The sequence below is a fragment of the Rhea pennata genome, chromosome 14, assembly GCF_028389875.1.
Source record: "Rhea pennata isolate bPtePen1 chromosome 14, bPtePen1.pri, whole genome shotgun sequence".
NCBI lineage: Eukaryota > Metazoa > Chordata > Aves > Rheiformes > Rheidae > Rhea > Rhea pennata.
The window spans coordinates 280,307-292,339 of NC_084676.1; the positions used below are offsets into that span (position 1 = coordinate 280,307).

Genomic DNA, 12,033 nt, shown 5'->3' on the forward strand with positions numbered 1-12,033 from the left:
CTTTCCTCCCTACGCACTAGGACCAAGTAAGAACTGCTTCAAGTTCTCCCAGATAGTTGGCATTCACTTTTTTTCAGCCCCAGAGGTACACAGCATTGCCTGCTGAAGGCAAGAAACACAACACAGACAGAAGAAGAAATCTTAATCTAGGTGCTAATCAATGGCAATTCTGTGCCACTTGAAGGCAGTCAAGAGAGAATAAATAAATAAATAAAAGAATCTGAAAATTCTCGATTTCAGAGAGTTGAGATGAGGACAAAAAGCCAGTAGAGGGAGTCCACCTTCAGATTGCTTTCACCAGACCTAGGGGCATGATTAGATAATGCTCAAGAGGACCAGCTGCAGCCCACCCCTCCACTCCCTGCCTGGCAAGAGAGCACCTCCTGCTTTTGCAGTGATAATAATCAGTTCTTTATCGTCCTGTAAATGCTTCTCCCTGTGCTTCTTACCCACATAGCAAGCACCACCAAGTATCAGTTAAAGCAGCATGATGTGCAGAGCTGTGAAGTAAGTGTCCCATCTCCATGGCCCCATTCCCCAGCATTAGTTCAAGCTCCAGCACAGCGTTGCTAGCAGGATTGATGCAGTGTCATCTTCAGTGCAGCAAACCCCATCTTCCAAGCCAGCCTAATTCAATTTGGCTGACTGCAGCAATGAGAGCCTGCCAGAGCTCAGCTGTGAGGCTGAACCTTGGGAGAGTACTATGCCACACGGCTCCGCAACATGAGCATGCCCAGTGTCACCCCACTGTCACTGCCAAGGGCCCTGTCATATAGGTATGGGTCTTCATGCAACTGAAACAGCTCCTGATCAAGTACTGTCTCATACAGCTTTGTGATTTGATAGATAAGGAAGTGCCCAAAGATCTGGAAAAAATCAGCAGGACATTAAAACCATTAACAATGAAAGATGAAGCTTCTTAGAGTGTTATTTTACCTCTGCAGCCAGTGGAAAGTCAGTCCTGCTGATTTGGCTTCTTTGTCATGTTCCCAAGCATGTATACGAACAGTGCAATGCTTATTGCTGTCCCTCCTCACAAACACAAGCTGGCACTCCTCAGAAACAGAGGCATTTTTTCCAGTGCACTAACATTCAAAAACATACTTTTCTGATATTATATATTGGCCTCTTTTTTTTTTCTTTTGTAAAGGTCCTTCTTTATTGGACATAGAATATTGTTCTCTGGAGCTGGGAGTATGTTTCTTGCTAGACATCTAGAATCTTTCACCCTCTCCAGTCTTCCAGTCTACCCCAACCCCAAATGTTCAAACAACTGAAAGGAGTGCTGCAGGCCTCTTGAAAGAGGGAGACCTCAATCATAGGTTCACTCACAGGCATAAAAAATCAGGCCATGTCACTGGGAAAAAAACTCAGACAGCAAACCACCAGTTTAAGTGATACCCAGCAAAGTTTTACCTTAGGGGCAACTGAACCTGATTAACTGTAGGAATTAGGGCATGTCCCCTCCTTGGGCCAGTGAGAGGAGAGGTTGCTTCTTTGATCCTGTTCCTAGCTCCAGCCTGGATATGTGCAAATACACACACACACACATGCACGCACACACACACACACACACACGATAAGGACACAGCCCATGGCACCACAGCAGGAAGACTAGCACAGATAGGAGGGTGACACCTCAACAGGTACCCACAAAAGCCCACTCAGCACAAACACCCTGACCCTGGTTCTGCAGAGACCCTGCCAAGGTCTCCCCTGTCTGACATGCTGGCTGGTCCAACTGGAAGTTGCCCAGTTGCCCACACACATGTGCACATGCACCTGTGCATACAGGCACAGAGCATAGATCTCTCCAGAAGTCAGCACCCAGATCTCCTATCCTGCTCAGCAGCTAGTCCAGTTTAAAGTTCACTGCTGTTCTTGAACACAGGCTCAGAACAGGGAGCACAGTTACACAGAAGAAACAGGATTTAATACCAATTTAGGACAGATTGCTGTGATCATGCAAAGTGCTCCATCAGGCAAGTGTACTGACTAGCCCTTGCTTACATGCTATTGGCCCCTTTTCTCCTTTTTATTCCTATTTTCCCAAGCTTGTTTCTCTCCTGTCTGTCCTGAGTCCTCCCTTTCTTTTGTGTCTGTTCCCCTAAACATCCCATAATTGGTTTCATACAGTTCCCAAATTCCATCTGCTCCACATCAAATTTTTTGTCCCCTTGCATCCTATAGTTGTCCTTTATCCCTTTGGACCATAATTCCCCTTAATCTGCATGGCATTCCTGGGAAAGAGATGTTTTCACTGAGTCACCTTGTTGGGTTGTGTATGCAGTTAAAATGGAGTAACAGTTACAATGGTGTAACTGTTCTTCTGTTCTTCTAATATGATCTTAGGAACAACCTATAGAGTGCTCTGTTTTCACCAAGTAGGTTACTGGGGACTTTCTATCACCATTCCTTTGATCATTCTGCCTCTCCCTTCCTCTCCCATTCTCTCAAGACCTTTGTGTTTAATTTGATTAGTCTTTACTCAGAAAGCTAAACGCTTTCTTAAGCAGGTGCACACGAGGAGGGTGGTTCCTATCTTACATCTTCAGTCTTTTTTTCCCCTTTTCTTTCTTTGAAGGCCACTCTCAGCTATGATGAACAGGAGCAGGAGCAGCTAGTATAAGAACTGCTGCCTCCTTCCTCATCAGCTAAGCTCAAATTTTGAAGCGTTCCATAAAATCTGTGTTGACCTGAGGACAGGGAAACACATGTAGCATTGGGCACCATATTCACTCCTGGACATTGGAAAAACAGGATATGTTAGTCGATCTGAGCAAAGCAGGCCCACAACCTTCTCTGACTCCCTTTGCCCCAGACACATCTAAGCATAGGGCACAGGGAGCCCCCAGTTTCCCTTGCTCCTGAGGGGACAAGCCAGTTCAGCTAAGCACTGGGGTTCCTGGAGGGGGGCAGTGTTAGAGCTCAGAGGTGCATGGTGGTACTGCATGAGGTCAAACAGCTGGGGGTGATTCTGAGATCACTGAGGTTGTATCAGAATGGCCATCCAATTGTGGTAGGGCCTCCTGGTGACATGGGCTCTTTCTTACCTAATGGCTGGGGTTAACAGGAAGGTGAAGTTTCCATTGGAGGAGTACGAGGCAGCTTCCCACATGCGAGGATGTTTCTGCCAGAGGAGTAACAGTGACTTCAGGCACTCGCTTATGTGGCTCATTTCCAGGGAAAATCTAAGGATGGGCTTTCTTTGGAAATTAGGACCAGTGCAAGCATCACTTCTTATCTTGAAGAAAAGTGGTCCCTTAACTACCAATGTGGAAAGCTGAGATGTTTCAAGTGTGTCAGGAGCAGAGAGTTGCCACTTTCTGGTTGTGTAGAGCTACAGCTGACACCTGGCAGATGGGTAGGACAAACGTGCTCCTGGCCTCAGATGGAAAAATGTGGCCAAGAGCCCAGGGCATACTGCTGAGTTCAGCACTCAGAGAAGCAAAAGCAACACTGTTTAATAAATATAAGCTATTGGCACTGGTTGTTATTAATGCATCCCTCAACAGAGCAACTGCTTCTATCTGTATTGTATGTAACTCAATGCACAGGGAGGAAAGACTTGGTATCTCAGCTTAGTGACCAGTGCACTGCCACAATGAAGCATCACCCTGGAAAAAATGTGGTGTTTGCTACTGTTTGCACAGTGCCTTGAAAACATCATGAACTGAAAAGAGTCTTTCGACTGGCTGTCCAGAGCTTGATTTTCAACATGCATTGTGAAGAGTCCCTTCCCACAGAGCTGGAAGTTATCCATTGCTAGGGACCATGAGAGCCACATTCTGAGAGGTGATTTGGACTCTGCTGTTCCCTAGGTGGGGCAATGAAAGAGGTAAAATTGGAAGGGAGGTCAGAACATTGGCATGAGAGCTTGGCTGTCTGCAACTCGGCAGAAAGTTTCCCTTGATTGCTGAGTCAGGCCTTTGCTGGGACCTCAGGGATGGCTCAGGTAGGAGCAATGAGCAGCTCTCACCCCTGCCTAGGGGTGGAGATGTGTTATGCTGGTGAGGTATGTTCTGAAGACATAGTGCTCAGAGGTTTGGTATCAGAGATCCCACTAACTCTGGACAAACGCAGAAGATGTGGCCTGTAGTCAAGGCAAATTTCAACAGAAGATACATAGACAGAAATAAATTCAGATTACTGCAAAGTTAGATTATGCAGCTAGTGCCTTCCTTAGGCCAACCGACATGAGCAAGGTTGAAATATAGGAGGAGGGAAGGGTACTGTGAAATAGAGTCTCACAAAATTAGGCCAGAGAAGGCATGAATTGGGCTGAGCTCTGAGCAAAGGGTCAAAGTCTGACTGAAAGCAATGGGAAAAACCATGGAAAAATCATTCTGCATTTGCAAAGACTAAAAGCTCTGTGGACAGCGATGCATGGAAAGAAGCAGAGTAGGTGAGGCATAGGTGGCATAGGAGGCTCTCAAGAACATAAGCTACACCCAGGCTAGAAAAGCCCTTCTTAGACTAGCCTCCAGACACATAGAAGAAAACATTAAGAGGTTACCATGGACTAATGAGACATGCCATGGATAGCAAAACACCTTGGAAGATGTCACCAGGCCCCTATGGCTTTATCTGTGGGGGAACACGAAAGGGTCCAAGGAGGGAAGCTGTGATATGCAGTAACAAATCTCTCTGGAGCTTCCTTCCCCAAGTACTGAGCAACATCAAGGATCATCGGTGTGCAGCATGACAAGGAAAACTGAAGTCTCAAATTAGAGATGGAAAGTTCTCGACTTGTGACGAAAAGAGGGAGGTGACTGGCACTCGCATTTAGATATCTTCAGTAATGTCTCAAGGAGACTGGATTGCAGGCAGAGGGAAATAGAGACCAACTGAGCACTCAAGAAAGAACGAAACCAGGATAAGTGTGGATGGAGAGGAATAAGGATGATCTGTGGGAAAATGGAGGGAAAGGAAGGAAACCTAAGGGTGCATGGAGGGGAAAGGAGCTAACCTAAGGACCCGTGGAAGGGAATGCAGCTGATCTGAACTCATTATTGTACTCAGATATCCCCTTTTCTGCCCCCAAATACCCTTCCCACAGTCTACTATTCTTTTCCCTGTGCTTAAGGATGTTCCCTTCAAGACACAAATAAACCCCTCACACACCCAAAACCCCCCTCCCATTCCCACATACCATCTTCCTGCATCCAACCAGCCCCCTTCCATGCCCTAATGCCCCATCATACCATCCCACACCCAGCTATATCCAAATACCCACTCCTGCACCCAGATACCCCCTTCTGCATGCAAATACCCATCTCTCACACCCAAATACACCGCTAACTGTACCCAAATATCTCTTGCTTGCATTCAGATATCCTCTGCACCCAAATGAACCCCTAAGGCCACACTCGCATCCAAGTACACTTTTCCTGCATGTAAATACACACACGTGGGCGAATGCACGCTCTCTCCTCTCTCTCTCTCTCTCTCTCTCTCTCTCACACACACACACACACACACACACACACACACACACACACACACACACACACACCATTGCCTGCGCTCTGGTTTCTCTCCTCCACCCCTGCTGCCGCTTCCGCCCCGCCTCTGCCGCCTGCCCCCCGCCGCAGCCGCCGCTCGGGCCGCGCCTCCCGGGAGCCGCGGGCCGAGGTGGGCCCGCATCGAGGCCATGCTGGGCAAGGACTACATGCTGGCCATCATCCTGGTCAACTGCGACGGTAGCGGGGCCGGGTTGCGGGGTGGGAGGGGAGGGCCACGGCTGCTGGAGGGGCGGCGGCCATGCTCCCGGGTGGCCCAGCCTGCGGTGGGGTGCGGGGGTGCCAGGAGCTGTGTCCGCTGCGGGGTGCCGCGCTGGCGGAGATCGTTGCCGGGGCCGGGGAGGGCTGCAGGCGCGGCCGGGGGGCGCGGGCCGGCGGGCGTGGCGCCCGCCGCTGTCCGCGGTGCTGAGCGGGCGCGGCCTGCGGGAGCGGCCCCGGCCTCCGCGCTGCTGCCCGGCGCTGCGGACGCTCCAGGCGGGGGAGCCAGCGGGGGCTTCAGCGTTTTTCCCCGCGGGACCTTTCAAGGGCAAGGAAGGCGGTTTTTGTCCAAGCCCCTGCTGGCGCAGGGTTGTGTGCTGCCAGCCTGGCAGGCGGTCCAACTAGCCCTGGGGGGCCCCAGTCCAGCCAGGTGCTAGGGGGTGGGGGCATGCAGAACCCCCGAGGTAGCTGGGGTCAGGACCCATCACAAGCTCGGGGGAGACCAGCCAGGTCCTTGCAAGACAGACAGAGACAGAGGCCTGAGGGCTGGGGTGTCTGGCTCAGCAATGGGTTGCCAGGCTCTTTGCCCCCTTGGCACCTGCAGTGGACACCTCTGGCTCCAGACCTTCACTGTCCACACCTTCATTTTCTTCCCACTTCTCATCATCCCCGTGCTGCCCAGAGCAAAGGCATCAGCAGGACCTAATGACTATGGGAGAGGGACAATCACCCTCACCCTGAACCAAGAAGGGCCACTCCCTGCTCTGTGGACAGGACTCTGAGAGTAGACTTGGGGCAGGAGACTGCTGCACTGTGCTGTGCCATGGCTGGGTCCACCTGTTGTGTGAGCAGGTCTGGAGGCCAGCAGGGCATGGGAAGCAGAGCGTGGCCCATCTCTGGCTTTGATGGACTACCCACCATCTCTCCCTCCCAGTAGCACAGCTCAAGGGGATAAGTTCCCAGAAGAGGCATGCCGACCTCTGAGTATTTTTAGCTGTATTCCCAGGAGCAGACTGCATTACAGTTCTGCACCAGAGGCCCATTTCTGTGACCTCACTGGGGCTTGGGGGTTTGAGGAGGAGGGGGTTAATCTGTCCCTCTCCCTGCCCCCACAGCCCTCCAAGGGCACTTTCTCCCTCCCAGAGGTCCATCCCCAACCCTTTCCTGTGGCAAATATGAGAGAAGCCAAGCTTGAGCACCTAAGGGTGTTGGCAGAGGGCTGGGGACTGCATGCTGGCAGCAAGATCCCTGGCCTGGCAGCCCTGTGGCCCTACCAGGGTACCTCTGCACTGTGCCTTCTCCCCTGGGCACTGCACTGTGCTCATGTTAGGTCACCCCCTCCTTCCAGCTGCAGTGAGACAACTGCCTGCATTGGTCACAGTGCCAGGACTCCTGGGGTCTGTACCAACACTAACCTAGAGAGGGCGCATTGTCTAGTGGGTAGAGCAAGGCATTATGCCACTGCTGCCCTTGAGTCTGACCCCGACAGTGGCACATCTCTCCCATGACCCGTGGGCAAGGCTCCCAGGCAGCTCTGAGCTTTCCGAGCAAGCTCCTCCTTCCCCACCTCCCCCATGAAGGGTGCCATGTGCTTTGGTTGGCAGCAGAAGGAAGGCTCTTCTTGGGATGAGGGATTGCCACCCACGCTCTGCTCCATGAGCAGTGAGGACTGACAGGGCTGGCCTGAGCTAAGCTGTGCCCTGCTCCTGCAGCCTCGCTGGCACCTCTCAAGGTCTTCTTGTTCAGAATTTCTCTTCCTAGCCATGTGCACTGGGGCACCATATCTGACCCTAGGGGCAGCCGTAGCTCCCTCCTGCCTGAAGCCACTTGCTTCTCAGACCCTCTTGCAGCTGAAAGCAGTTGTAGCAACTTTTTCCCCATCCCACACTCTTCTTCTGCCTAGACAACCTCTGGAGTGACCAGAGCCTGGAGACAGACCCTGACCTCCCTGCAGGCTGGAGGAAAATTCGTGATTCTCTGGGCACCTACTATTGGCATGTACCAACCGGCACGACACAGTGGCAGCACCCAGCATGCACTGCTGGCCCAGGCAGGAGCCTGCAGCCTTATGGAGAGGAAATGCTCCAGCAAATGGTAGGAGACGTGTGCAGGGAAGTGAAGGCTGGTGTTGGATCCCCTCACTGGGAATAAGCAGCTCAGAGTGGCTAGCCCAAGCCTGGTAGGAGCCCACTACAGAGGGGCTGGTGAAGGATGCACTGGGTGGCTCTAGTCCAGCCTCCCCTTGGAATGAGACTGTTTCCATCATGCCAAGGGCCTGCTCAGTCCTTTCCTGGCTGGGGGTAACTCCTTTGTGGAGCTCTGTGATGGCCCTTGTTGGCCCCATCCTAGCACTTCCTGAAGTCCCCTTGGGTTAAGTCTTTGCTCGCCTGGTAGGGAGGCCACATGCACAAGGCCCCTGCAGATATGTGCTCCTCTCCAGCAACCCCTCTCACTGCCCTCATCCCCTTCCTTTTCCCTCTCCCAGGACCGCCAGGCCTCCACAGTGAACCACCTCTTGAAGGACAGGCCCATTCCCAGCCCTATGGCTTCCCTGTCCAGGAGGTAGGGTTATCCATACACTCTGCTAACACGGCGCTTTGGGGGATTTGGGAACATGGGACAGTGGGGACTTTGGGGAATGAAGCAGTGAACACCCTTTTGCCCACTGCTGGGTGCTGGTCCTCAGCATCCTCCCTCAGAGCAGCCACATGGATTGCAGTCAGACAAATTGACCTGGGCACCCTCACCAGATGCTCCATGGCTCGTAGCATGGGGGGTGGGGCTCCTGCTGCCAAGGCATCCTGGCACTTCTCAAGGCACTAGTGCCCAGAGACAGTGCTACTGAGCAGAAGTCTTGCTCACCTCGTTGCCCCATCCCTTTGCAGGACCTCACTGCCCTGGCATGGAGATGACTTCCAGCACACTGCTGAGCCTGGCTCCAAGGTACTGCATACAGAGGTGGGGGTCCTGGCACACTGGGAGGCTCTTGCCCCTGTCTCAGAGCACCTGGACGAGTGGCACTGAGGCACCACGTAGAGGGATGGAGGGCAGCAGGGAGTACCTGGCAGCTGGCAAGCATGGGGATGGAGGCAAGGGCAGTGATGGTCATGCTGACCTGGCATGCAAACCTCATGTGCCCCTGCTCAGTGCTTTGCCGTGCGCTCGCTGGGCTGGGTTGAGATCCCTGAGGAAGACCTAGCACCTGGTAAGAGCAGCATCGCCGTCAACAACTGCATCCAGCAGCTCTCCAACAGCAAGAGCCGGGGCCACGACTCTGCAGGCAGCTGGGATGAGGTGAGGAACAGAGACAGTATTGCTGGGGAGGTTCCCGCAGCCGTGTCCAGGGCCCAGCAATGCTGCAGCTGGTTGTCCCCACATATGGGGACATATGCCTGGGGAGCCCGGGAAGCCCAGGGACCAGAGCCATTGGCAGAGCGAGCTCTCTCCACACCCAGGTTGAAGACGGCAGTGCCCAGTTGTGGGGCAGGCCAGACTGTTGGGGTTTTCCCTGAGAAAAGGACAGTGCCAGGAGATGCCTACATGGCAGGGCCTGTCCCCACACACGAGGGTTGTATCAGGGGCATCCCGGTATGAGGCAGGGCAGGTGGACAGGGTTGTCCCACACTTCAGGAATATACTGGGAGGTGTCAAGGTGCAAACAGGGTGGGTGGATGGGGTTGTCCCTGCACACAAGACCAGTGCCAGGGTGCCCAGGTATGGGGCAGGTGAGGTGGCTGTGACTGGCCTGCTACCAGGCTGAGGGTACCCCCGGCTCTCCACAGGGTCAGAACCTGGTGATGATCCTGAAGAAGGACACCATGAGCTTGGTGGACCCCCTGGACCACAGCCTCATCCACTGCCAGCCCATCCTCAACATCCGTGTCTGGGGTGTTGGCTGCAACAATGGCAGGTGCCGGGGGCAGGGGCCCCTCCATGGCAGGCAGCGGCACAGCCCATGGGCTATGGGATGCCCCTGCACCTGGGAGCCATGCCATGGCCTAGTACCCGGGGGACTTCAGCAGCCCTGGCTCTGCTCACTTGGGATGGCGAGACCCATGCAGTAACCTGTCTGCTCTCCTCTCTCCTGATTGCCATGGTGGATGCAGGGACAGGTAAGGTGGTGAGGGGCTATGAGGCCACGTGAGGCATTGCCTCCACCAGGTTCTCCCTCACCTGCCCTTGATCTTGCAGGGACTTTGCATTTGTGGCCAATGACAAGGATACCTGCGTGCTCAAGTGTCACGTCTTCCACTGCAACGTGCCTGCCAAGGGCATTGCTAAGGCGCTGCATGAGATGTGCTCAAAGGTGGGGTGCCAGGGCCTGTGGTCACAGGTGGGCTGAGCCCACTCCCAGCCCTGGTAGACAGAGTGGCAGAGTTCCTGGGGACATATCTGGGCATGATCCCATGGTTTCAGGGTGGAGGGAGGTCACAGGGCTTGCTGGCTTTACCAGCCAGCACACACCTCGGTTACCTGCTCAGTGTGCTGCCCACCACCACTGAAGAGGGGCTGAGAGGTACTTGGGCACCCCTGAAAGTACAGAGCCCCATGTGATGTTGTCTCCTGCAGATCATGGCTGAGCGAGCAGCAGCAAGCAGCAGCCTCCCGCGCGCCATCACCTGCGAGTCCATATCCCCTGACGACCTGCCGCTGCAAGGTATCGTCCCTCAGGCACCCTGGTGACCCCCTGTGAGGGCCAGCCACCATGCTCCCTGTGTCCACAGCCCTATGCACTGCTGCCCCAGCATGGACAGGCCCGGGCTCAGTGGGGCCATGCTGCACTTGGCCACCAGAACCCCTTGTCCTGTCTGGATGCATCTTCAGGGGCTTTGGGGATCCTGGGGCTGTGTGCATGGCAGTCCCAGGCATTTCGCCTATCTTGGCAGTGGATATCCTGGACGCTGTGAGACAGTCGATCCAGAAGTACGAGGCGCTGTACATTGGCAGCTTGCCCGTGCCCAGGGCCATGGGTAAGTGGTGTTGTCCCTCACAGTGGCTCAGGGATGCTCAAGAAACATCTCCTTGTAGGAGAGACCAAGTGAGATCTGCACAGGCCAGGAGTCCTGCGCACGAGGCCTCAGTGCTGCCACCCAGCAGCACCTGTCCACTTGCCTCACTGGGGCAGGGACCGCCAGCGGTGTCTCTCACCCCACCAGGGATGGACGTGCTGAATGAGGCCATTGAGAAGCTGACAAGAGGCCCTGGGCGGGAGCGCTGGACACCCTCCCTCATCAGCGTGTCAGACACGGCCATGAGGGTGCACTCGGCACAGGTGGGGCCCAGGGGGCTCAGTGCTGGGTAGCACCTCCTGGGTAGCAGCTCTTGCGGCGTGGCTGAGCCCTGGGTACGGTGGGGAGGGGGGAGGGTTGGTGCATGACAGATTGCCCCGTGTCCCTGGCAAGGAGGACAGGGAGGAGGCTCACATCTGGGAGTGCCAGGTTCGCTACGTGACCTTCATTGGGGTGGGCAGGGACGTGCACACCTTCGCCCTCATCGTGGACATGGGACAGCGCTTCCAGTGCACGGCGTTCTGGTGTGAGCCTGACGCTGGCACCATCTCAGAGGCGGTGCAGGCGGCTTGCATGGTGAGTGGGGCCCCGGGGCACCACTGAGCACCTCCCTGTGCCCCCAAAGGGTGCCGTCATCACTTCTCCCCCATCACAGGTCCCCTCTCAACCCCGCTGGTGCCATCCCCACGTCCTGCCATCCCGTCCCCCCTGTCATGGGTCCCTCCTTGGCCCTACTGGGTGCCATCTCCATGTCCCACTGTCATGGGTCCCTCTGCAGCTCTACCGGTGTTGTCCCCACGTCCCCACTGCCGCGGGTCCCCTCAGCCCTGCTGGGTGCCATCCCCACATCGCGTCGTCGGTCCCCCCGCGGCCCTGCTGGTGTGGTCCCAACACCCTCCCGTCGCGGGTCCCCTTGGTGCCATCCCCACATCCCGCCATCGCAGTACCCGGCAGCCCTGCCACTGCCGTCTCCACATCCCGCCGCAGTCCCCATGTCCCCTCCATCGCGGGTCCCTCCGCAGCCCTGCTGGCGCCGTCCCCACGCTGCGCGTGTCGCCTCCCCGCAGGTGCAGTACCAGAAGTGCCTGGTGGCCGCGGCGAAGGGCGCAGCAGCGCGGACCCGGCCGGCAGCCGCCGCGGGCAGCCCCGCGGACTCGGGGGGGCCCGGCGTGCCCAAGGCGAGGGGCGGCCCGGGGCCCCGCAAACGCGGCGTCTTCTCCTTCCTGGAGACCTTCCGCCAGAAGCGCTCGGCGCTGCACACGCCCTAGGGGCCGGCGGCGGCGGCGGCGCCCCTCCCGGGCGAG

At 55.6% G+C, this 12,033-nt stretch overlaps 1 protein-coding gene across 1 annotated transcript; it reads left to right on the top strand.

The window, feature by feature from the left end:
- The first annotated feature begins 5,653 nt into the window (after positions 1 to 5,653).
- On the top strand, positions 5,654 to 11,997 carry APBB3 (amyloid beta precursor protein binding family B member 3). The gene is made up of 13 exons (XM_062587361.1): positions 5,654 to 5,702; positions 7,624 to 7,814; positions 8,206 to 8,282; positions 8,606 to 8,663; positions 8,868 to 9,014; positions 9,503 to 9,630; positions 9,827 to 9,832; positions 9,912 to 10,026; positions 10,290 to 10,377; positions 10,607 to 10,690; positions 10,877 to 11,006; positions 11,131 to 11,305; positions 11,797 to 11,997. The coding sequence occupies exons 1-13, from the start codon at positions 5,654 to 5,656 to the stop codon at positions 11,995 to 11,997; spliced, it is 1,449 nt and encodes a 482-aa protein (XP_062443345.1).
- The last annotated feature ends 36 nt before the right edge of the window (positions 11,998 to 12,033 follow it).

Excerpts from the sequence above, each read along its gene's own strand:
- APBB3 (XM_062587361.1), top strand. The coding sequence starts at position 5,654 with ATGCTGGGCAAGGACTACATGCTGGCCATCATCCTGGTCAACTGCGAC. Across the intron at positions 8,664-8,867 it reads CTGCTGAGCCTGGCTCCAAG|TGCTTTGCCGTGCGCTCGCT; the intron begins GTACTGCATACA and ends GCCCCTGCTCAG. Across the intron at positions 10,027-10,289 it reads TGCATGAGATGTGCTCAAAG|ATCATGGCTGAGCGAGCAGC; the intron begins GTGGGGTGCCAG and ends TGTCTCCTGCAG.